General features: G+C 35.7%; 2 protein-coding genes and 1 pseudogene across 31 annotated transcripts; all 3 read right to left on the bottom strand.

Annotated features, from left to right (window-relative positions):
* Positions 1–923: 923 nt before the first annotated feature.
* LOC123921354 (mediator of RNA polymerase II transcription subunit 32) lies at positions 924–21888 on the bottom strand. Of its 30 annotated transcripts, none has more exons than XR_006814036.1 (6): positions 21689–21780; positions 20777–21421; positions 19668–19756; positions 19213–19593; positions 18236–18437; positions 17282–17533 (listed from the first exon to the last, which is right to left on the bottom strand). XR_006814036.1 is itself a non-coding variant. In XM_045973856.1 (4 exons), the coding sequence occupies exon 4, from the start codon at positions 1575–1577 to the stop codon at positions 1137–1139; it is 441 nt and encodes a 146-aa protein (XP_045829812.1). In that variant the 5' UTR covers positions 1578–1582; positions 1779–1942; positions 2454–2578; positions 3104–3307; the 3' UTR covers positions 924–1136. The 30 variants fall into 30 exon arrangements, 9 of the variants coding, with proteins under 9 accessions (XP_045829812.1, XP_045829814.1, XP_045829817.1 ...); XR_006814035.1 differs by lacking the exons at positions 20777–21421; positions 21689–21780 and adding an exon at positions 20163–20452 and having other exon boundaries at positions 18236–18455; positions 19213–19283; positions 19441–19544; XR_006814033.1 differs by lacking the exons at positions 20777–21421; positions 21689–21780 and adding an exon at positions 20163–20449 and having other exon boundaries at positions 19213–19283; positions 19441–19544.
* LOC123921356 lies at positions 5265–11841 on the bottom strand (annotated as a pseudogene).
* Positions 21889–23171: 1283 nt separating the features above from the next.
* Positions 23172–26246, bottom strand: LOC123921347 (S-adenosyl-L-methionine:benzoic acid/salicylic acid carboxyl methyltransferase 3-like). Its single transcript, XM_045973843.1, has 4 exons — positions 26000–26246; positions 24728–25132; positions 24384–24641; positions 23172–23859 (listed from the first exon to the last, which is right to left on the bottom strand). Exons 1-4 carry the CDS (start codon positions 26144–26146, stop codon positions 23482–23484), a joined length of 1188 nt encoding a protein of 395 aa, XP_045829799.1. The 5' UTR covers positions 26147–26246; the 3' UTR covers positions 23172–23481.
* Positions 26247–26387: the final 141 nt, after the last annotated feature.

Raw genomic sequence — 26387 nt, 5'->3', positions numbered from 1 at the left:
GTCAAGCGATTCACTAGTCCAATTCAATTGGTTCCCTAACTAGTGTTGCCTATGCCTAAAACTCTGCCCCGGCTATTTTAACTATATCTTCATCTTTTGAAGTTTACCTCACATCACACAAGTATTAAAGCTGCCAATACATGCAAACCCATTACCTAGTAGCTACACAAGAAGAATTCCCATTAAATTTGAAATCACAGTCCAACATCAAAGTCAATTATGCAGTGTAACATGTTTGCACTCGGATTTTTAAATCTCTGGAGATCAATTCAAATAAACTTCAACCAAAAGACTTCAATACTAATTTAACACAAAGACCTCTTCTAAGCATTAAAATTTTGTCACCATGAAGGAATCAAATCAAGTAAGACAGAATGCATATTATTCCCACCTGCACAATCTCATCAATTTTGTATAACTTAAATAAGGTTGCTTTATCACATTATTTGAGGTGCCAAATGGAATCTAAAACTCACCACACTCAAGGGTCATATCCATACTACATTATAGATCAGCATATTGGAGCTTCATTTCATGCATGAAACACCTTATACAATGGCGGAAACACTCCATTCAAGAATACCGAGCATCAATAGTTCAGGAAAGCAGCTACAGCAATGGGCGCCAGGGCATAAACCTTAGCACACTAAAAAGAAGTATTCCTATCCATCAAGATGATTCTCACAAATTACTATGTTTCATATGCCTCCATTGCACACATACAAAATCAGTTCAAAATTTTACTAGTCCCGACTAACCTCATTTTACCCTCACCTAACAGGGCACAAAAACACCAAAAAGGATCACAAGGAAATAGATAAACCTTACATAACTGCTTATATGGTATTAACAAAAGGGTGGGTCAAACCTAACCTTACACTAATCTATCTTCAGTTACATAACTAGAGCACTAGCACAGTCACTTTCTGGGATATAAAACAGTAAAACACCAAGCATACTAACAGAAAACTAAGCAGTGTTGCATCAAGCACTGTGCACATAAATTACATCCTTTAACATACAGCTACTAATCAGGAAGAAAACGGCTAAAGCAGTAAAGCCAAGTGCATTTGAGTAGTGAAATATAAAATCCGAGACATATAAAATATTAATAATCACATACAGTTAGGTTAAAGCTACTGAGTAGCATCTTCAGAAAACCTGGCATCAAAAGGTGCTGAGGGATGTGAAAGAGTCGAACTAGAAGAACCAGCTCCAGAGCCATGCTGCAATTCAATCACAAGCCACCGAACAGCTTTACTCATTTGTTCCAAGCGAACGGCACTGATCGGTGGAAGACCCGTCAAAGTAGCTCGTCCAGGCTTTCCATCGACATGCCCTGTAGCCTCATCCACTAAACACTCCGATCCTATCCTTAGCTTCACAGACTCCACATACTCCTCAGCTTGATCACATGCCACTCTAAACAATTCCCACTTTTGCTTAAAGCTTTCAAGAGCAGTATCTGCTGCTGTGTTTTTAAGGGCACTGGAAGTTTCTCGGGCTTCGAGAACAGTTGCTGCTGCAGCAACAAAATCTTGATAAGCACTATTTAGAGAATCAACCACACTGTCCATTGAGCCTGTTTATTTATGTTATACAAAGAAAGTTAAGATTCTTGAAGCACAAACACAGACATTAATTCAAATTTTCATGAACACACACCATAATATTATAACAGATCATCAATCATAAAATTTCATCTTTATTTTTCAATTTTATGCATAATAAAAAATAGAAGAAATAAAAGAGCAAAAATATTCAAGTAAAAAACCCACTTGGGGTTTGGTCTACTGGTGTTGGCTTGGATCCTTGGAGTATGCTCCTCCAGACAGTGGCGATTCCAGGAATATTAGAGAGCCTAGGCAAAATTTTGGAGGGAATTTTATCAACCAAATTTCTGGATACAATAATATTTAAACCAGCAAAAACTTCTTCATCTCTGAAATTAAATGATGCAAAATTAAGATATAAGCTTACAGCAAGGAAAAACACAGGACACCAAGGCCTGGCTAAAAACAAATAGAAATAGCAGCAGAAAAATAAACCAACAGAGGACCGAAATTTGGATAAAGAAACATGAAAACAGCTTAACAGTCAAAACAACTTATTTATATAATCACTTAACAATCAAAACAGCTTAACAAATTTTAAATTGGACATAAAAACAGCTTAACAATCAAAACAACTTATTTATATAATCACATAACAATCAAAAACAGCTTAAATTTTTTTAAATTGAACATAAAAACAGCTTAACAATCAAAACAACTTATTTATATAATCACTTAATAATCAAAACAGCTTAACAAATTTAAAATTCAATACAGAGGTTTTAGTTTTAGGTTGCTTACCTCAAATCTAACGGACAAATAGAGCGACAAGAAACAAATTTAACGGAAACAAACAAATAGAGCGACAAGACGACGAGGTTTTAGTTTTAGGTTGCTTACCTCAAATCTGCGAGAGGGAGAGAGAGAGTGAGTGAGAGCGATGGTGCGGCGGAATTGAAAGCGGTTGGGAGATTGAACGGCGACGGCGAGTGACAGAGAGAGAGCGGCGGCGGCGACCGTAAGGGCTGAGAGAGAAATAGTAAGGTTAATGAACTTTTCTTTCTTCTGTTTCAATTTTAACGCAACTGAGTTTTTATTTCTTTTGTTTTTTTTTGGTAGTTCTTTTGTTTTATTATAAAAAAAAAAAAAAAAAAAAAATTAAAAATTGGCAGCCTAGGCACGTGCCTGGCATGCCTGGTGGTGAAATCGCCACTGCCTCCAGAGGTCTCAAGTTTGATCCCCTTGTGCCAATTTCGGTGGGCTAAGTCCATACATAGAAAAAAAAACTCTGGCTTTAAATGGCCCCGTGGGCGGTGGATTGGTCCTTGGATTGGTCGATCCTAGGGCCGGATACCAAGTTTAAAAAAAAAAAAAAATTCAAGGTAAAAAAAAACATCAAAATTTCTTCCACAACCAGAAACGGAATTAATCAACAATTCAACACAAAGGAAAGACAGAAAATTATGTGTGATATGGAAAATTGAGATGGAATAGAAGAGATGCTAGGAATATGAAAATAGGGTTGAAGATTGGGCAGATTTGATACTGACCTGTTCGTTCCTGTGTGTACAAATTGGTATGGAGCGAGATTGATGAAGCAAGAGAGAAGGACGAGTTAGTTGAAGTGAGTTTGAGAACGCAGAGAGAAGATGCGGTGAGTTAGGGTTTCAGGGGGAAGTGGGTTTCAGGGCGCAGAGCCAGAGCGAACCTGGTGGAAGGCTGGGGAGCGGGCGGACATTTGCTCACGCCGAAGTATAATATGGCACATGTTTCACTTAATAATCCTTTAATCTCATCAGCACATTTTAATCCGATGGCTATTAATTTTTTGGAAAATATTAATTAATGTCCCGTACTAGTTAAAAGGTAAAAATAATAAAAATATTTTGAAATTTATGTATTTAAACTCTTATGTTATCAAAAAAAAAAAAAACTCTTAAAAATATATCTCATAAAAAAAAAACTCTTAAAAATATAAGAGGTGTTGTTGTTTTTTTTTTTTTAATATAAATATAAAAGTACTTCTTTTAATTTTTGTCAACTCTTTTATTTTTAGGAAAAGAGGGCTAGTAATCTGGATGCAAAATAAATAAAGTCTAACGAAGAATTGAATGCGGATTCTTGTGAATGATCCATCATTTGGCAAAACTCATTAATAACCTGAACTCGATATCAAGATAACATATTTCTTGAAACTGCGCTAGGCAGTTACAACATGTCATCCATATCCTTCGTACAACCATCAATTTATATGTTTTATACACATTCGTAAAATGTCATAGCTCAAATGAACACAACTTAATTAGTAAGAACATCGCATGTTATATGCACGAGCTGAGAGTAAGAACATCGCATGTTATAGTCTCTTAACTCAATTTGTAAAAATATCGCATTTTATACACTTACAAAGGAAATAGCATCTCATAAAGTGGTAACTTATTTGATTGATAAACAAAAAGGGTAAAATATGTTTTTCGTCCCTACAAAATTACTGATAAATTGTTTAAGTTGAAAAACTCAATAACTATGTCATTCTTCTAATAGGTTGGATATCTAGTATTTATTTTATGCTATTGTAACTTAAATCATACTATATTCCAGTTCCAAAATGTTCTTCCTGCAACCTATATAAAAAACCTCTCTTTTAGTTTTCTCTTACTGTGAATACAAGATATAGAGTCTGCAGCGGCTTACCTCATCAAACACTTAATGTTCAAGAGTGGCTCTAACGAATCAGATACTTGCTTTTCGTACTTTCTTGATTTAAAGTATAAATTATTTGTTGACAACACAGAGTTCTATTTCGTTCCTGTTTGAACTGTTTTCAACCTTGTTAGTTGAAACAAAATGAAACGTAAATTACACGTAAACAATGAGATGTATTTTCTTTTAGCATCCAACTTTGAAAATAGTACTTGAACATTGTTCTTTTCCCTCATAACTTGTATACCTTTCTATGCTTGTTACAATTGATGTTTAAGTGTCTATGGATTGGTTTATTTGAACATATCTAGTGGCATGGAGTAATAATTTGTGAGAGTATTTTGGAGAACTTACAGAAATTGTTAGATAATATGTAATGAGTTTTATTTTGATTTTAATTATTATAAATTTATAATTGGGTTAAGGGTAGTATAGTCTATTTATGTTTTGTTATATATCTTTGTAAACTTTTTTTATAACAAAGTGTTGGTTTTGCTAAATGTCTTCTGCTGATAGACTATTCAGGCTAATTGTGGGATCAAATCATACTCGTTGAATCATGAGTCAGTTGAATTGAAATTGAAAGCTGGTAAAGTGTACATTGACTGTAGGGAATAACAACATTTGGTTCAGTTTCTCATGGCTCCTCTTTCCATTGTTAATGAATTGTTAGCAGAAAAATTAGAATCAAGTCTCAGTCTCATTTAACAAAGGCAAACCTCCAGAGATGATGAATGTGCCTTATCCAATGTTTGTTACTAAGATGTAATCATGCCACTTATGATCACGAGTTTAATTAATGAAAAACAGCAGTGATTTGGGATGCAATCAACACAAATATAAAGGGGGATAATTATGCTAGGATGCTCATATTAATTAATGCATTACACTTACATCTATTACCTCTTTATTCTGGCCTCTTATTTAAGTATATGCAAAAGAAATAGTATTAAATCAATAGATAAAGTTACAAAGACATGTTATGTCTTGAACAGTACGTTACCATACTTGGAAGACAAAAAATAAAGTTAAGAATGTCACGGTAATTTCTAAAATAACAAATGTTTAGTGTAAACTGGCCTCAAGAAAATTCAGTGTAGTTGCCACTAATTACATCAAACAAAGGCTTCTAGTTTTTAGGCTAAGTGTGTACCGGATATTATAAGTTTTTATTGAAAATTTTGTAACCCCATCAAAAAGAAATTTTCGTAACCATCTCAATAGAAAATTTGAAATTTGATTAAAAATAAAGCAATTTTTCCCAAAAATAAGCAAAACTACAAATGCACCTATTCATCAGGTTCAACAATGTAGGGCATCTAGAGCTACTCCTAATTTTTCCTCATTTGAATTTGGTTTCATGTAATTCCTAAGGACATCTCGGTAAAAATCAGTGATGCTCCATCGCATTGGAGATTTTTCCAACCCATTCTCATAAGCTTCCTTTTGCTCAATAATCCTCTTATAAAATTGTGCCTATTTGTACGATGCCCGCTTTAATCGAACACTCTTGAGTTCCATCAAGCAGATACATGATGAAGTCCCTATCTAGCTTTGTAAGTTCCACGCCATTAATGACATAAATATACTGTAAAAGATGTAGGATGCTATCATATCAGACACGGCACATACATCATTAAAAACCTTGTTAATAATTTCAGGAGTGATCCTATGTAACCAGGCATTGGAATATAAACGTTTATTGTAAATTCGTAATGCAATTTATATTTGCAGTTATCTTCTATTATGTATGCATATAAGTAGCCACAAAAACAAACACAGGTTTATTAGCTACATCACTTCAGGTTTTTCCTTATTTTTTGAGAAGAAAATATAGAAGATAAATTAGTGTATATAAGCACTTATGTAATGTTGCATCTAAATGTGTAATTAGCTAGTCAAACTAAGAACCTATGCTGACGTGTAATTAGTTTGTTAGGAGTTAGTTCAATAAGTGATGACGTGTCACAGAGTTTGTTACAATTAGGTGATGTGGCAGTCTCACTAGTATTGAAAAGAAGACCAATATATATTGAGTCTTCTTCTTCCTCTGTAACTGAACAATCAGATTTTCAAGAATGAAAATAATGAAAAGAGAAACTGTTCAAGATTTCAACATGGTATCACAGAGCCTTTAAGGTTCAACCATTTTTTTTCGCTTCCGCACTACTCATCAACTCGCGTCGTCTTCCTCAATGGAGCCACCACAAACTCCATATGCAAACGCTTCCGAAGACATCGCCACCACTGATCTACCCTCCACCACCAAGGGTTCGTCAAAATCAGGTCTCACTCATTCACTTACCATCAAATTAGACGAAAAGAACTACCTCCTATGGAATCAGCAAGTCAATGGAGTCATAACTGCTCACAATCTTCACCGATTTGTCGTCAATCCAGAGATTCCGCTGCAATACACCTCCGTCGCCGATCGTTTAGACGGAAAGAATTCCGATGAATATCAACGGTGGCTTTTCAAAGATCAAACACTATTCACGTGGCTTCTTTCCACCATCTCCGATAGTGTTCTTCCACGAGTTCTGAATTGCAAGCATTCGCACGAAGTCTGGGACACAATTCACAAATTCTTCAACTCTGTACTCAAATCGCGTGCACGCCAATTAAGATCTGAGCTCAAGAACACCAAGAAACTCTCAAAATCGGTAAACGAGTATCTTCTTCGTGTTAAATCCATTGTGAATTCCCTTATTGCTGTAGGTGATGTTGTTTCTGAACAAGAACAAGTCGATGCGATATTAGAGGGATTACCAGAAGAATTCAACTCATTCGTAATGATGGTTTATAGTCGGTTTGAAACACCAACAGTTGAGAACGTAGAAGCCCTACTCTTGCTTCAAGAAGTTCAATTTGAGAAATTTCGCCAAGAACTAGCAAACCCTAGCGTTTCTGCCAACATAGCTCAGGTGGAAACCAATTCCAATAGTCCTAAATTGGAATATGAAGATCAAGAATCAGGCACTGAGCATTACAATGTCAACACTAATCGTGGCCGTGGACGAGGAAAAGGAAGAGGCAGAAGTCGTGGCAAGACTCAAAATGCACCTAGCACTGGTAAAGTTCAATGCCAAATTTGTGGAAAATCTAACCATGACGCTGCAATTTGCTGGTACAGGTATGAACCTCCTCACTCTAAACCTAAAGGACGTGGTCACAATGCTGGTAACACCTCAAGACCTTTACACTACAATCCCTACCCTCGTCCCACTGCTCATCTTGCCATACCCCAATTTTACAACACACCAGACATGGACTCAGTTTCTACTGCTTCCTGGTACCCTGACTCAGGAGCTTCCCACCATCTTACCTTCAATCCCAACAACATTGGCTATCGCATGCCCTATTATGGACATGATCAAGTTTTAATGGGAAACGGTCAAGGTGTGTCCATTGACTCTTTAGGTCACTCTAATTTTTACTCTCCCTATGACCCTAATGTGCAACTCAAACTCAATGATTTATTACATGTTCCACACATTTCCAAAAATCTTTTATCTGTGAGTAAGTTTGCACAAGATAACAATGTATTTTTTGAATTTCACCCTCATTCCTGCTATGTGAAATCTCAGGATTCTAAACACACTCTGCTTGAAGGCACAGTTGGATCTGATGGACTATACAAGTTCAAGCCCTTCAAGTTCACTCCTCCCAACACCAATGTCAATCACAAGGTGTCTTCAAATCCTATCTCTACTCTGCATAAGTCCCCTAGCTCTACTTTCAGTAATTTTTCTGTTTTGCATAATAATGTTCAATGTAATAATGCTATGTCCAATGGACAATTAGATAGCACTTTTCATATCTGGCACCTAAGGTTAGGCCATGCTCATAATAAAGCAATTCAAACTGTTTTGAATATGTGTAATATACCTTTTTCCAATAAAGATACTGTCATTCCTTGTATTCCTTGTTGTATTGGCAAATCTCACAGGTTATTTGCACCTTTATCTAACACTATCTACACCACACCTTTTGAGGTAATTCATTGTGACCTGTGGGGGCCTGCTCCCTTTGTATCACACAATGGTTTCAGTTATTACATAGCCTTTGTAGATACGTTTACCAAGTACACTTGGATCTATTTCCTTCACCAAAAGTCTGATGCCTTAAAAGCATTTAACCAGTTTTTAACCTACATTAAAAACCAGTTTCAAACTTCTATCAAAGCTATCCAATCTGACTGGGGGGGTGAATTCAGGCCTTTCACTTCACTTCTGAACACACTAGGCATTCAACACAGGATCACATGTCCACACACATCCCATCAAAATGGAACAGTTGAGCGTAAACACAGACAAATAGTAGAAATGGGTCTTACTCTATTGTCACAAGCCTCTATGCCCCTGAAATTTTGGGACCATAGCTTCACCCAAGCTGTTCACCTAATAAACAAACTACCATCTAATGCTCTGTCATCATTCAAATCACCCCATCAAGCACTATTCAATTGCATTCCTGATTACACTCAACTTAGAGTCTTTGGTTGTCTGTGTTTTCCACATCTGAGACCATACAATAAAAACAAACTTCAATTCAGATCCAGCCCCTGTGTATATCTTGGAGTATCCCCTCAACACAAAGGTCATAAATGCCTTGATGAACATGGAAGGGTATATGTGTCTAAAGATGTAGTTTTTCATGAGTCACACTTTCCCTACTCTACTATTTTCCCTCCAAACTGCACTAGTGACAACACCTCTGACACTACATCACTACAAAATAACTCTATTCCCATTACAAGTTTTAACTCCAACACAACATCAAAAACAGCACCCTTAACAATAGCTCAAATCAACTCTTTGATAACTCAACCCCTTATACCTTCCAACTTTAATGATCAGTCAACCACCCCACCCTCAAACTCTGACATACCCAGCAGTTCTTCCTCACCCACCAATATTGAGCATAACAAACATCCCATGATTACAAGAACTAAAACTGGCAATCTCAAACCCAAAACCTTCACTGCCAGCATTGCACCCACCAATGTAAAAAGTGCATTAGCTGAACCCCACTGGCTTCAAGCTATGCAAGCAGAATACAAGGCCCTAATGGATAACAAAACTTGGTCCCTGGTACCTCTCCCACCCCATAGAAAGGCCATTGGATGCAAGTGGATCTTTAGAGTTAAAGAAAATCCTGATGGCTCCATAAACAAATATAAAGCACGCCTAGTTGCCAAGGGCTTCCTTCAAACTCCAGGTTTTGATTTTACAGAGACCTTTTCACCTGTCATCAAACCTGTAACTATCAGAATCATCCTCACACTTGCAGTCACCTATAAATGGTCTGTTCAGCAAATTGATATTAACAATGCCTTCCTAAATGGTATACTACAAGAAGAGGTCTATATGACACAACCTCCTGGATTTGAAAGCTCTGACAAGAACTTAGTGTGCAAGCTTCACAAGGCCCTCTATGGCTTAAAGCAAGCCCCACGTGCCTGGTACGATAGACTCACTCAGACACTACTTCAAATGGGCTTCACCAAGAGTAGATGTGATCCTTCTCTACTAGTTCATCATCAAAATGGAGCTTGTACCTATGTCTTAGTTTATGTTGATGACATTCTCATCACAGGTTCAGCACCACATCTCATAAAGGATCTCATCCACAAACTTAACATCAAATTTGCTCTCAAACAACTTGGTGAGGTAGACTACTTTCTAGGCCTTGAGGTACATCACTCTACTTCAGGCAGCATACTGCTTCATCAATCCAAATACATAAAGGATCTACTGTGCAAAACCAAAATGGAAAACTGTAAACCAATTGGTTCACCAATGGTAAGCAGCTGCAAACTGAGTAAATTTGGCACTGATACTATGGAGGATCCCTCATTATACAGATCTACAGTTGGTGCCTTACAATATGCAACATTAACAAGGCCTGATATAGCATTTAGTGTTAACAAAGTATGTCAATTCATGGCACATCCACTGGAATCTCATTGGAAAGCAGTCAAGAGAATTTTAAGGTATCTCAAGGGAACTGAAAATCATGGATTACTGTTACATCCTTCAAAGTCAAGCCCTCCCTTCTCAATTAGAGCCTATAGTGATGCTGACTGGGCAAATGACCAAGATGACAGGAGATCCACCTCAGGTTCATGCATTTATTTTGGATCAAATTTGGTCTCTTGGAGTTCCAAAAAGCAGCCTCTTGTAGCTAGATCAAGTACAGAAGCAGAATACAGAAGCATGGCAAATACTACTGCAGATTTGTTATGGATTCAGTCTTTACTAGTTGAACTTCAAATCCCCTGTCACATTCCTACACTCTTATGTGACAATCTCAGTGCAGTATCCTTGGCTCACAATCCTGTTCTTCATTCAAGGACTAAACACATTGAATTAGATATACACTTTGTGAGAGAAAAGGTCTTATCAAAGAAGCTAAACATTCTTCATGTCCCAGCAGTTGATCAACTTGCAGACCCACTCACAAAACCTCTATCTCCTAACAATTATGCAGACATCAGAAGCAAACTCAAGGTGTTCTCATGCTATGAAACCCCTTGTGTTTGAGGGGGGGATATTAGTGTATATAAGCACTTATGTAATGTTGCATCTAAATGTGTAATTAGCTAGTCAAACTAAGAACCTATGCTGACGTGTAATTAGTTTGTTAGGAGTTAGTTCAATAAGTGATGACGTGTCACAGAGTTTGTTACAATTAGGTGATGTGGCAGTCTCACTAGTATTGAAAAGAAGACCAATATATATTGAGTCTTCTTCTTCCTCTGTAACTGAACAATCAGATTTTCAAGAATGAAAATAATGAAAAGAGAAACTGTTCAAGATTTCAACAAGATACAAGAGTAACGAGTAAATTAAGTGAGCTTCGAAGCAATTAGGTCTACATAATACACAGTTCATGAAAAACAGAGAGAGTGAGAGAATGTACCACAAATGTAAAGCCAATTGTTGCGAAAATGATTTGATGGGTCTCATCTGACATCCCTGTTAATAAGGGAATAATAATTTGGTTATCCTTAATTGTATATATTTCCATTCCTAGAATAGACTAGAAAATCAGACATAGAATATTTGTAATCAATAATTGTAAATGCTCATGCTATTATATATAGAAGCAATACAATGAAGAAAGACATCAAGCCATAATTCGTGACATGGTATCATAAGGTTCGATCAAACCTGTGATATTGCTCATCTTGGCTTCGTTCAGCGATACCCCACTGGTTCGCTCTTGAAATCGTTTGTTTTCCGTTCTTGGTCGTGTTTGTTTTGGGATCTTTTCCGAAACCGTAGCTGCCGCAGTTCTCGCCGTTTTTTTGTTTATTGTTTTGGTCTTCGTGATTCTCGATTTTCCAGAATTGAGATCGTGCTTCTTGGTTGAGTTCTGGGTTGTTAAGATTCTGCGTTTTGGGCAGATTCTTGTTTGATCGTCTTCCTCGCCGTTGAATCTCCCGATTCGGTGCTTATTGATTCTCGCCGTTGCTTTGCTAGATTGCAAGTGATACTCACCTTTTCCTCCTTATCTAGTGTTTTTTTTTGTTGCACGTTTAAACAAAAACAAATAAAAATAGAAAGGGGTTATATTTTTTTACGTGCTGCCTTGTTCTTGTTGTGTGTTATTCTGTTCACTTTGCCCACTTGTCCTTTTTTGGTGTTGCGTGTTTCAAGTCTCTTTATTTGCAACATTACTTGCTTTGCTTTCATGGCTTCCGAAAAAATCAATTTCTTGCGTCCGTTTTACCGGCAAAAATTATCCTGCTTGGAAATTTCAGTTTAGGCATTATGTTAAAGGGAAAGGATTATGGAGTCACTTGGATGATGTCTCTATGGCACCACTAGAGACAACTGATTTAGATGAATGGGAAACCAAAGATGCAAAAATTATCACTTGGATTCTCAGTACTATTGATCCTCAGATGATTAATAATTTGCGATCTTTTTCTACTGCTCAAGAAATGTGGAACTACTTGAAGCGTATCTATGACCAAGATAATGATGCCAGGCGTTTTCAATTGGAGCAAGAGATAAACAATTACAAACAAGGTAATATGTCTGTTCAAGAGTATTATTCCGGGTTTCTGAATTTGTGGACAGAACACTCCGCCATTATACATGCTAAGGTCCCCAAGAGTTCTCTTGCGGTTGTCCAAGAGGTCTACAATACTAGTAGGCGAGATCAATTTCTCATGAAGCTCCGTCCAGAATTTGAGGTTGTTAGAGGTGCTTTGTTGAATAGGCACCCTGTTCCTTCTTTAGATACATGTGTTGGTGAACTTCTCCGAGAGGAACAACGCCTTGCTACTCAAGGAGCCATGTCTCATGATGCTGTCATTTCTGAGCCTGTTACGGTTGCATATGCTGCTCAGAGTAAAGGTAAAGGTCGTGATGTTCGACAAATTCAATGCTTCTCTTGCAACCAATTTGGACATTATGCTCATAGTTGCGGTGGTAAGAAGTTTTGTAATTATTGCAAGCAGCAGGACCATATTATCTCTGATTGCCCCATTCGTCCTCCACGACGAACACAACGTCCGGTGCAAGCTTTTCATGCCTCTACAAGCTCTGCAGTTGGTCCTTCCACATCTAATGGTGGTGCTTTACAGCCTGAAATTAAATAATCCAACAAATGGTACTTTCTGCTCTTTCGGCCTTGGGAATTCAGGGTAAGTCTTCTGATGTTTCTCGTCCATGGTTTCTTGATTCTGGTGCATCCAATCACATGACAGGATCTTCTGAATACTTGCACAATTTACATTCTTATAATGGTAATCAGAATATTCAAATTGCTGATGGCAATGTCCTGTCTATCACTAATGCTGGTGACCTCAACTCTGATTTTCGAGATGTGCTTGTATCACCTGGACTTGCTTCCAATTTATTATCTGTTGGTCAATTGGTGGAGAGCAATTGTGATGTTAATTGTTCTCGTGATGGTTGTCTTGTGCAGGAACATGTGTCGGGGAAGGTGATCGCGAAGGGGCCTAAAGTAGGAAGATTGTTTCCACTCCAGTTTATTTCTAGTCATTTATCTTTTGCGTGTAATAATGTTTTGAATTCTTATGAGGATTGGCATAGGAAATTGGGTCATCCAAACTCTGTTGTTTTATCTCATTTATTTAAAAATGGTTTGTTAGGAAATAAAAGTGTTGTTTCTAATGCCCCTCTTTCATGTTCTGTTTGCAAATTGGCTAAAAGTAAAACACTACCTTTTTCGTCTGGTGCTTATCGTGCTTCAACTTGTTTTGAGATGATTCATAGTGATGTATGGGGTATGTCTCCGGTAGTTTCTCATGCTCGCTATAAATATTTTGTCACCTTTATTGATGATTATAGTCGCTTTACTTGGATATATTTTCTTCGCGCTAAATCTGAAGTATTCTCTATGTTTAAGAAATTTCTAACATATGTTGAAACTCAATTTCATGCTAATATTCAAATTTTTCGCTCTGACTCTGGTGGTGAGTACATGTCTAATGAGTTTCAGGAGTTCCTTCAACAAAAAGGCATTTTGTCTCAACGCTCTTGTCCTAATACCCTTCAACAAAATGGGATGGCAGAACGCAAGAATCGTCATTTGCTTGATGTAACGCGCACGTTACTTCTTCAAGCTTCAGTGCCATCTCGATTTTGGGTGGAGGCTCTTTCCACAGCTGTCTTCTTGATCAACCGACTTCCCTCTGCGGTTATTGATCTTGATTCTCCTTTTTTCCGTCTTTTTAAAACTCAGCCTGATTATAATGATTTACATACATTTGGGTGTGTATGTTTTGTTCACCTACCTCCGTTTGAAAGACATAAGCTTGGAGCACAGTCTGTTCAATGTGCATTTTTGGGGTATAGTCATTGTCATAAGGGTTTTGTATGTTACGATGTATCTAATCGTCGCTTCCGCATTTCTCGGAATGTGACATTTTTTGAGGATCAATTTATGTTTCATCGTGTTTGTCCTGCCTTGGATGATGTTGTTACTCTTCCTAATTTTTCTATTATGCCTCAGTCTATAGAACATTATAAACCAGGATATGTATATGTTAGAAAATCCAGACAGCAGGTTCCCACGCCCCTTCCAGACACTGATCCACCACCTGATCCTGTAACAGTTGAACCACGACGTTCTGGTCGAATATCTCGACCACCAGATCGATATTCACCAGACAGGTATGATTCTTCACATACTTCTTTGACTGCGTCACTCTCTAGCATATTTGTTCCTACTTGTTACTCACAGGCTGTTAAAGATGTACGTTGGATAAAAGCAATGAATGAAGAGCTTCAAGCTCTTCAAGAGAATTTCACATGGGATATTGTCTCTTGTCCTCCTGATGTCAAACCCATAGGTTGCAAATAGGTGTATTCTGTGAAATTGAACTCTGATGGGTCCCTCAACCGTTACAAGGCTCGCTTGGTTGCTTTAGGAAACAAGCAGGAATATGGAATTGATTATGATGAGACATTTGCACCGGTTGCCAAAATGACAACTGTTCGCACGATAATCTCTATAGCTGCTTCTAGTGGGTGGTCTCTTCACCAAATGGATGTGAAGAATGCTTTCCTTCATGGTGACTTGACAGGAGATATTTATATGACTCCTCCTCCAGGCTTATTCTCTTCATCTAAAGGTGTGTGCAAGCTTAAACGTTCCTTATACGGTTTGAAACAGGCACCAAGAGCATGGTATGAGAAATTTCGCTCCACTCTACTTGGGTTCTCCTTTACTAGGAGTCGGTATGATTCCTCTCTATTTATTCATCGCACATCTGCTGGTATTGTTTTACTTCTTTTGTATGTTGATGATATGGTTATTACTGGTTCTGATCATACTTCCATCCAGCGACTTAAACAACAGTTGCAGGCATCATTTCATATGAAAGATCTTGGTCACTTGCATTATTTTCTTGGTCTTGAGGTTCATTCTACATCCAAGGGAATTTTCCTCCATCAACACAAATATGCCGCGGATTTGATTTCTATGGCTGGTCTCCAATCGGCTAATCCGGTGGATACACCTCTTGAGGTTAATGTTAAATATCATCGTGATGATGGTGATCTTTTACCTGATCCGTTATTGTATCGACAACTTGTTGGTAGCTTGAATTACTTGACTATTACTCGCCCTGATATATCTTTTGTTGTTCAGCAAGTAAGTCAATTCATGCATTCTCCTCGTCATCTTCGCCTGGCAGCGGTTCGTCGTATCATTCGCTACTTGAAAGGAACCACTCACCGTGGTTTATTTTTTCCCGTCGGAATAGATCCTAAATTAAGTGCATATAGTGATGCTGATTGGGCAGGGTGTCCAGACACACGGCGATCTGTCACTGGTTGGTGCATGTTTCTTGGTACTTCATTGATCTCTTGGAAAAGTAAGAAGCAAGCTAGAGTTTCTAAATCTTCCACTGAATCCGAGTATCGTGCAATGTCTGCTGCTTGTTCTGAAATAATTTGGCTTCGTGGTCTTTTGGTTGAACTTGGTTTTCCTCAAACGGAGCCTACTTCACTTTATGCTGACAACACAAGTGCCATCCAAATTGTTGCAAATCCCGTTTTCCATGAACGAACCAAACATATCGAAGTTGATTGTCATTCAATTCGTGATGCCTATGATGATAAACTCATATCACTTCCTCATGTTAGTACTCAGTTTCAGGTTGCAGATATTCTTACCAAGGCTGTTCCACGTCCCCGTCATCAGTTTTTTGTTAGCAAATTGATGCTCCTTGACCAACCGCATCAATTTGAGGGGGGATGTTAATAAGGGAATAATTTGGTTATCCATAATTGTATATATTTCCATTCCTAGAATAGACTAGAAAATCAGACATAGAATATTTGTAATCAATAGTTGTAAATGCTCACGCTATTATATATAGAAGCAATACAATGAAGAAAGGCATCAAGCCATAATTCGTGACAATCCCACCAAAGCTTCCTTCCTCTGATCCATCAAAGCTGCCACCGCCGCTGCCGCCAGTACTCCGTCCACCTGGTGGCTTAAACCCACTTCCCCCATTGTATTCTCCCTTTTGTATTTTTTCTTGTAAACTTTTCATAGCTTCCTCGAGAGATTTCCTTTGGAATCCTAATTATCAATGTTCATAAAATGAAAAAATTAAACCAAAATATTGAACTACAAATATAGTTTAACAACATCTACGGCACGCTATTCCTGAACGAGGCAGCACAAATTTGGCTAAAAGCCAACATGTAGCTTTAGGGAAGAAATCTTAACACGTTTTCTCAAAGAGCATAATTGATAAAGGCAAAATGCATGTATGGTATAACTTAAATGAAAGTGTATTACCTCATTATTGTCCATCATTCCTTTTCCACGGGCTAAACAAACATGGCGAGGTTTTCAAGATTTCAAAACAGGCACACATTGTGTTAGGTTCCTTGGATAAATCTTTGGAGGAGTGGACATGCTCTGCCTAACACATTGCAAGCCAAATAAGGTTTTGCTCTTGGGATTAGGAAAGTCCCAGATAGAGGCTTTGCATTCATTGACAATCCAAGTGGTGTAGAAAGAAAATGGCGTGGCTGATATTTATTTCTGGCATAAATTGCAGGATTGCTTGCAGCAACTTGGGTAGTGTTCATCTGTATTATATAAACCTGGCACCACAAACTCACTATAAGAAAATAAGCACTTTGCGACGGTCAAAATTGCAGTTTGCGACGGTTGAAACCGTTGCAATTGTACATCTGCGACGGTTTTCAAGTTGCAATTGTACATCTGCGACGGTTTTCAAACCGTTGATGATTTGTGTGTCGCAACAACACTTTGCAACGGTTCTTAAAACCGTCGTTTCAACTGTCGCAGTTGATGTTGCAACGGTTTCAAACCGTCTCTATATGTTTTTTCAAGCACAAAGCTGGAATTAGTAGTAGCAGATGTTGCGACAGTTTCAAAACCGTTGCAAACATGTTTTTTTTTTTAAAAAATATATTAATTTAAAACATTTTGATGCTTTATTAAATAACAATTAAAAAAATTATATAAGTGTAAAAAAATTAAAATACACAAATATATAAATATAAATGACTTATTCTCATTCATATAATTTATTCAATAGTAACATCCATACATCAAAACTTAACTAAAACAATAATTAAAGTAATACAAAATTACATTAGTAAAGTGACTAAACATACAAAACAATTACATCAAAATTAGAAGTTCACAAAAATATCTAAATATTTCCTAGTGATGTTGCTTCATGATCCTCAGTGCTTGCTTGACTAAAAACACCTACTATTTAGTGACTCTTCTAATGCAGATACCTAAAAAATACAAGTATAGATTAGAATACTTTAAAAAAATAAGAACAATTATCTAGCCATACACAAGTGAAGTTCTGACAACCATTCATAAAGAAGACAGTTTGTCTTTTGCATCTCTTTTCTATAAGCACTACAAATAAATTCCAAGTTACAAGAGCTAAACACAATGGCATCTCAAAAAGCATATTAAAACAATCTTTATTGGTATGAACAATTAACTAGAAAAGTAATGCAATATATGATCTCTTTCGATGCTCATCTAATTTTTGTGTTATTGAATCCAGCCATTGGAATTTACTTCCGAAACAATGGGTGCTGGAAAATTATTGCAACCCATGAAGTAGAACTAGCACTAAGATTTAGTTTGGTCCTACATATATATAGAGTATATACAGTTCAGTTATGTCATTGTAAAATTGGTTTACTCCAGAAATAGAGAACCTAGTGCACTGAGCTGAATAACAGTTTGGTTAACTTTCTTCTTTCCCAACCTATAAGTGGCAGCCCCTGGTTGGGCTTGTTTTGTGATTACATTGAATAAATACTAAAAAAAATAAGGCAATCCTAAACACCATGCTAAAAAGTGCCTATAATGCATTTAATACCTAATTAAAATTTTATCTACTGATCTTACTATCATACACACACTCACATTTAACACAAGTCAATATTTTTAGTCAAAAACAATCACAAACAATTTACCTGATTTTCGCTAGAGTTTTGCATTTGCAATAAAAATGCAACTTGCTCCTTCAATATATCAACTTATGAAGTGTTGTCCTTGAGCGAATTGATTTCAGATTGCATTTTCTTCATCTTCTCATTAGCCTTGGAGGAAGATGTCAAACTTGCAGAGTGAGAAATAGTAGTGAGTTAAGATGGTATTTTCAGCTTGCAATTTATCCTGCACATGTAAACAGTCCTGCATATGTAAATAAATTCTATTTCTAAGTTTGTTCCTAAGTGGACCAAACTCATAATAGTTCAGTGAACCGGTTCATTTTTTCGGACCCGAACTAAACCAAAACTGGAAAACTGGACATCAACATTAACATATAATTGCATACCAGCATCCAAACACTACCATCACTAATTACACCATACTAGAAAGTCCCTATAACACAACTCAATATTTATCTACTAGTCTTATTATCGTACACATTTCACATTTAACACAACTCAATATTTTTCAGTCAACAACAATAGAGAAGTTCCTATAAAGTCATCTGATATCCCTTATGGAAAATCATTGATAGTATTATGCCACAAAAGTAGTAATTATAGTTAATAATAATAATAAAGTGACCCCTTAAATCTAGGAGTAATAATGGGAAGCACAAAAGAGAAATGAAAGTCCAACATTGTCCATTTAAAAGTTCAACATTGGACACATTGCTACATTAAAGAGTGCAATATTCAAATAAAGAAACAAAATGATATAGTCTATGACATAAAGAGTGTCAAGGTTCCACCTATAAACCAGCTGCAGTGTACATTATGAGCTGCAAAATCAGCAGTAGATACTTACAATCTTCCTCAAAAAGCCGTTAAGAAGATACAATCACAGTGGGGGTTTTTTGTCAATACTAAAATGTCTCGACATCAAAATATGGTCAATCTGGAAGAGATCTTAAGCTAGCAGCATGAGAAAGACTTTCTAAAAACGATAAGTTACTCACATGCTCTTATTTCCACTTAGATGGGGAGAGTGGATCCTGCCAAATGTTCACCCTTGGAGGTCCATGATGATCTGCAGCATCTCAACATTGTCAAATTAATAATAGGCAATTAATTCTTCATGAAAGTAGGGGAAATATTTCACTTTATGAATCACTCCATTAGCTTCACCACTAGTTCAATATTCAATTTTAACAAAAATGATAAGTTTGTAAGTATGAGATATATACTACTATTATCCTTATCTCAGTTATAATTTGCATTAACAAGTTGTAGAGTGAGATAAAGAGTGTCAATGTTCCACCTATAAACCAGCTGCAGTGTACATTATGAGCTGCAAAATCAGATGGTGACAATCTAAAATCAGCAGTGTACATTATGAGCTGCAACATACTTTCAAACTTAATAAACACTGATACATGTTAAGAAGAGTGAAAATTGGGAGAACAAGAGTTACATGATGTGATACGTGAACCTTAGCTCCACAATATGTGCTCAAACTTGGGATTCATCATTCATGCTAAGTAAGTAACCTCAAGAAGCAACCTACAAATGAAAAAAGTGGCTAGAGTTAAATTCATACTTCATAGCTCTCACTTTGTCTTCAGAAGAATTAGTTAACCACAACACCTAATCAATACCACACCACAACAAAATATTATAAAAGCACTACTAATAATCAAAATCTAGCACTAAATGCACAGATTGAGGAGAGGAACAACAACTAACGATGATTTTGAAGAGAATCATTGCAACAAACAATGATAAAATCTCCAATTTTAAGAAGTATCACAAAATCCCAAATTTTGTACATAAAAAAAACCCTAACTATGATTTCATAACACAAATATATTTCTTACAGTCACTACAACACAAACGCAGCACCAATACAAATACATCAACGATAACATCACAACACGGTAGACAGAGAAGGAGGAAGGGGAAAACAAACATGAACGTGTAACGAGTTAGGTGACGACAACTATTTCTCGAAGGCAGCGTCGATTCGAAGTTGATGAAATTGAAGAGAATGGTAACGATTGGAGAGAACGACAAAGTGATTAGAGAGAATGATTTAGGGATTGAAGGAGTTGGAGAGATGGGATTGACGGCCACATTCAAGAGTTAGGGTTCTTGCGTGAGTTTTTCCATTTCAGTGAGTAAGGTTTTTTTTTGGAATAAAGTGAGTGAGTATTTCTTTTATTTGAGTGACTGAATATTAGAGCCAAATATTTCATCACGGTAAGGGAAATGGTGCTAGCGCCATTTACAATTAAAAAATTGCGACGGTTGGAAAAACTGTCGCATAAACCGTTGCAGTTATCATAAAAAATGCACATTGCGACGGTTATTTTCAAATGTCACAATGTAAGTGTCGCAAAGTGACAATTTTCTTGTAGTGACTTCACTCCTGCAAAATAATCAAAGCATGCTTTAAGTCAAATAATTTGAGCAGAAATATAAACCGAAACAGATAATATGTACCATAGTAAAACTGAACTCGAATTAAGGTTTTAAATATCAATCAAAGCAACTGAGCAGCTCAATTAAACAGATAATATGTACCATAGATTATTATTTTTTCTTTGAAAATGCAAATGCTAGTATTGTAAGTTTTTATATTGGGGGTGGGATTGAATCCTCGACATCCTTATCACTCCACTCTTTAACTCCTCCACCCCAACCACCAAGCCACCCGTAATGTATACCCCCAATATGTACCACAAAAGCCAAGTTATTCAATCAACAAACTATGAAATTCAAACCACAACATCAACTAAACCAGTATAAGTCATGTAATTTATCTAAGAACTTCCAAACAAAAAAGTAGGCGCATACAACAACCAAGCCTTATCCCACTAAGTGGGGTCTGCTACATGGATCAAACGACATCATATAGTGTTCTATCATATACCATATTTCTATCCAACTCATTAACCTAAAAATCTTCTTAATAATTTCTCTTATAGTAGAGACATAATTAAGATTAAAATCAAAGCACCTACTAATATTTAAATAACATCTAATTCAAACCCACATCAATTATGAATGAGAAGAATGTTGGATTTATGAGAAGTGATCCATGAACCTAATGCCTTAAGATTTTGGGTAGAGATGTGGCGTCTCCCTCTCTTGTGATCATGGATCATTGACACATTGTTTCTCCGGAACGGAGATGTGGCCATATATTGTTAAACCCAAACCCGATCCCTAATTCAATAAATAAAACTCAAGTAAGGCAAAATCAAATTATCCCAATCAAAATCTGAATTAAATTCTACAAATTTAACATCCAAAAGAGGCAAAAAAAATCTCAAAAACATAAACCTAATAGTATAACATCAATAACTAGAAAATTTCAGTGACATGAGAATGGATAAAAGTGTAGTAAAGTTTATGGTCTCAATATTACAAAATAAATAATCATTCAGATTATTATATATTGAAATGAAAATAAAGAAGAGAAAATGCACTTACGAAAATGAAGCGCGAATGAGAAGTGAAACAGAGAAGAGAAGGTTCTTTCGCTGTACCGACTAGAATGTCTGCGATCACCGGAGCGGTAAGCGAAATGGTGATGCCAACCATGGCGAAGGATTGGAACCGATAAAGATAAACTGGTGTGCGTAACAGGGATATGGATTATGTGCGGTGGGATGGAGATTCAGTCACGCCGTCATTAATCATTAAACATCTGATTGAGATTAGACGTCTAGATTTTAATATCAAATTTTATATTAAATAATATATACATAATTAAATGCAATTAACTTTTCAACTATAAACACATAATAGCGAAACAAATTGTTTTAAGATTTGAATTGTCCATCGGACGGTAATAACGTGATGATTGGACACTGGCTGCCTCAATCTTGACTACATATAATCCATTTCCATAATAGCGAAACAAGCCATGTCATTAGTAAACAAAATAAAAAAAATGAAAGACCTCCCTCTAACGAGACAATATGCGGTCCTAACAAAATAAAACTTAAAATTAATTGATAACATCTCATACCGAGCACAAATTAGTTGAGCAAAACATGACTCAATTAGAGGAATATCTCAGTTTAATCTGATTCGGGGTCAGTTTTGGTATCAAGTGATTCCAGCCCCTCCCGATCGCAGTTACAAGGGCGTGGTCCTCCCTACCAAATTCAGCGCCAATCACCACTAAACCAAGTAACGATTGATAGAAAACAACATCATTATCACGGAATTCACCGGAAAAACTTAGATTACGACCCAACGAAATTCTATAATTCAACATGAGGAAAATATTTTGATGTATATAGCCTTGCAACTAGAATATTAGGATTAGGATTAGATAGACATATAATGCTCCAATCTCGCTTACTAAGCATAGCTAGATTAAAAGCATAAAGACTTCTAAAACTACTCATACCACTATCAAATTTAGGTGACACATCTACCTACGTATTTGTCCAACAATCAATGAGAACATCCACATAAGTAGATTTACATGTAGTACTTACAACTAACTTGTAATCGATTTTTATTTTACATGTTGGCTTGTTAAAAAAAAACTTTTATTTTACATGCATATAACTTATTCTTATTAGTTGATGATTAAACACCCCCAAATTATCAAGGGATAAATTATAAAAAAACCTCAAATTTATGTGTGTGGATTTCCTGCTGTCAATTTTGACGCAGTTTTCACGCGATAATCATTTATGACCGTTCGATTTGACATGTACGACTGTGATTGTTTTCACTGATTTTATTACTTTATCAATTTAAACCGTTTGATCAACAATCAACAACTGAGATAAAAAACCGCGTAAAAACTGCGTGCTTTTCAACTGTAGCCAATCTCAATCCCAAATTTATCCATCGCGAGCTTTCCCAAAAGAACTAACGAATCACTTTGTTGTGAGAACCCGAGTGAAAATATTCTGATGATAAACTCAGAAGACTAAATATTCCGTCAAAATAATAATCTCAAAAGATGAAAGTATTGTGATAACGTCCACCGTATAATGATTTCATCATACAATCAAAAACATATATCACAACAAAATTATACTAACAATCTTTCTATTAACACAAACAATATTTATAATTATACTGCTAGACGAGCCTTCGCCCCTCTTTTATAAAAATAAAATAAAATACTGGATGACTTTTATTTTCCACCATCAAAGCATTCCTCTAGCTAGACAAATAATGCAATTAACCACGTACAACACAACTTTGGAATTTATTTTGAGCCACAAAATATAAAACCCAAGCCAAAATGTTCTTGCTCATGGTTTTTTAGTCAGTAATATGGTAATATTGGTGAACTTAGTTCTCTCTTTGGACATCCGATCAGTTAAAATTCTTTTATAGCGGTCAAAAATGTCTTCAATAACATCTTTACCAAAGTGACTAACTAGCAAAGGTTCAGCCACAGCTCTTATGCACTGTGCCATATTGTATCCATTATGTCTGAGTGATTCTGGCTTTCTAGATTCAAATTCAAAAGCATTCAAATCATCAAGAGCATTCCAATTTACTTCAGAAACCTCCAGTCGATTGATGGTAAATGATCCTTCGGTGAGAACTTCCAATTTCACTTCTATTGGAGATGGATAATAGTTAGGGATGTTGAAAGAATTGAGTTTCTCTTCGTCAATGATTCCCTGGACCATACATCCAATACCACCACAAGTCATAACTCTAACCACCACCGATCACCACTCCGACAAACATTTGCCGACAACCACTATTGTTAAATAAATACATTATATTTATAATATTTTAATCATTTTGTAAACCTAACGGATGGTATGAATTATTTGGATTAAAATATGTTTATGAATAATATTTATGTTTGAAACTGATTTTGGGTTTTGAAAATTTTAAAAATATAAAAAGAAACTGATTTTATTTTTTAAAAATTTCAAAATATAAAACATAAAACCATCCCGACTGGAGTAATTCTTTATTTAAAAAAATTTTGAATTCACAAAAAGAGTTAGTGACGCGCTTGTTACCCCGTTTGCCTTTCATTTATACGTAGTTATCCTATATTTATTAAAAAAAAAGTGTTTCACTCCTTCTATATATATATTTTTTAAACATGTACCATTAAGACATATGATGGTATTTTTTTAAAAATAATATACAAATAATAATAGCCAATGTATTCTCAATACATCATTACCTGCAAGACCATGTCGTTAAGAGCCATAGCCATGAGTTCCCAAATGTAACAACACTCCTTGCTTGATGGGTCGTCACTTTTCCTTCCTAAAAATGTTAGAATCATGTGACCATTTTCAAATAATTCTTGGGCACGACATTTGAGAAAAAGAGAGAAATCTGTTTGAAATTGCTTATAGTAAGCCTTTAGGACACTTGAGGGACTTGTGCTTGCTAGGTAAATTTTGCCCTTGTTGTTGTTGTCTACACCCTTAGGAACCTAATTAATCATCATTCAACAAAATTATTCTTTAAGGCCGTATAAATAGAAACATCAACTTAACGAGTAATTGAGTATAAACAAACCTTAGATAGCCATTGAAGACTATAAGAGGAATGGACAAAATGCAAACTATTATCGGGAAAAATCCTGCTATAAAAGGAACCCGGAACTCCAAAGAAATAGCAAGGACCCATTTCAGTTTTTATTTCATCACGTAGTTTTTCTTTGAAGGCGCCAAGAGACATAAATAAGTTGTTGAAGTCATTCTTCGGTAGATCGTTCAAAAAGACTTTATATTCAGGAGATTTATGATTAAGTTCTTGACAAAGCTTTTCTACAACTTTGATAATTCCAGAGATCACCAACATGGTGTTTGGTCCAAAAGAACAACCCAAGTCTGCGATTGCCAAGCTTTTCGGGAGTGTGTTGCAGTACAAGTTGGTTACGGCTTCGTCTCTCAAAAGTTTTGTCAAAGAAATCACCTTTTGCTGTATATTTACAATTGATGCATAAAATTTGGAGCATAATATGCATATAATATTTATTTGTCATCACTTTAAAATACGTTGAGGATATATAAAGCTACTAGGTTTGATCTATTGATGAGAAATTTATGTAGTATGCTAGAGGTCCTGTTCGATCTTTAGCTTCATTGTAAAAAATAATAATGGTGAGTATTATTTATATAATTGCATCTCTCAAAAGTTTTTGTCGTTATTTTTATAATACTCGTCGTTATTTGATACTTACTTCAATAACTTGAAATGAATTTTAAAAATATAAGTAAATATCAACGGTTAAATTATACTAGCATATAAGATCTTGTTCAATTTGTTTTGATGAGTATTTTTAAAATATTAATTTTTTTTATAATTTTTACTAATAGACAATTAAATATATTAGTGATCAAAATTGTGCATTGAACGGTGGTCAAACATGATCTTATAATTAGGGACGGAGGTAGTAGTTTAGTAGCTGAATAGCTAGTAGAATAAAATTAAACTGTTTGACAAATTTAACTGTTGTAAGTACAAATTGACATAAAAGTACATGGTTAATTAGTTGGTAGTTATGACATTTTTAATAAAATAAAGAAAGAGTAACATTAATATAATAAGGTTAAAATTAAAATAAAAGGTAAAAAATTATAAGTTGTAAACTCAAACGTTACTTGAAAGAACATCTCAAAAAATGCTATATGCTAATTAGAGAAACTTGTTACCAAACACGTCTCATTTTTATCAAACAAATTTATAAGTCAGCTAAATTTATTTTTATTTTTAAATAAATTTTACAATAAGTATTAGTATCATAAGTTTTTTTTGTTTTTGTTTTTGAATAAAGTATCATAGTACCTGAAGTAAGGAGTTGTTTGCATAGCTTGCTTCTCCAACGCTTCCATTCATGTGTAGTACTTGAGCTACTTCCATTTTTCTTTCTTTAAAAGTACTTATGCTTTTATTTATGTACTCTCCTTGCCACACACTTTTATATAGATGCATATATCGAGCACGTGATAGTAGAATAATTCGTTTATATCATTTGCAACGAGACACAACGAGAGACATAACGAGGTGCGCCAAAAAGCTGAAAAATCCAACAGAGTCACTGTGTATATGTTGGAACATGATGAAGAATTAGAGGAAACTTGGTATCGAAGTAAACACATTTGTTAGAACCATGTGTAGTGTGAATTGAAAAAAGGCTCTTTTGAGTCCCACATTGAAAAAATCACACTACTTG

This window comes from Trifolium pratense, linkage group LG4 (assembly GCF_020283565.1).
Source record: "Trifolium pratense cultivar HEN17-A07 linkage group LG4, ARS_RC_1.1, whole genome shotgun sequence".
NCBI classification, from domain to species: domain Eukaryota; kingdom Viridiplantae; phylum Streptophyta; class Magnoliopsida; order Fabales; family Fabaceae; genus Trifolium; species Trifolium pratense.
This window is presented reverse-complemented; position numbering and strand designations above follow the sequence as displayed.

What these genes read in the sequence shown, in the direction of transcription:
- LOC123921347 (XM_045973843.1), bottom strand. Translation starts at nt 26,146, where the DNA reads ATGCATCTATATAAAAGTGTGTGGCAAGGAGAGTACATAAATAAAAGC. An exon ending in CAAACAACTCCTTACTTCAG is followed by an intron (nt 25,133 to 25,999) that starts GTACTATGATAC and finishes GTAAATATACAG; the next exon opens with CAAAAGGTGATTTCTTTGAC. An exon ending in TTAACGACATGGTCTTGCAG is followed by an intron (nt 23,860 to 24,383) that starts GTAATGATGTAT and finishes TGTATGGTCCAG; the next exon opens with GGAATCATTGACGAAGAGAA.
- LOC123921354 (XM_045973854.1), bottom strand. Translation starts at nt 21,799, where the DNA reads ATGGTTGGCATCACCATTTCGCTTACCGCTCCGGTGATCGCAGACATT. An exon ending in GATCGCAGACATTCTAGTCG is followed by an intron (nt 1,583 to 21,744) that starts GTACAGCGAAAG and finishes ATAAATAAACAG; the next exon opens with GCTCAATGGACAGTGTGGTT.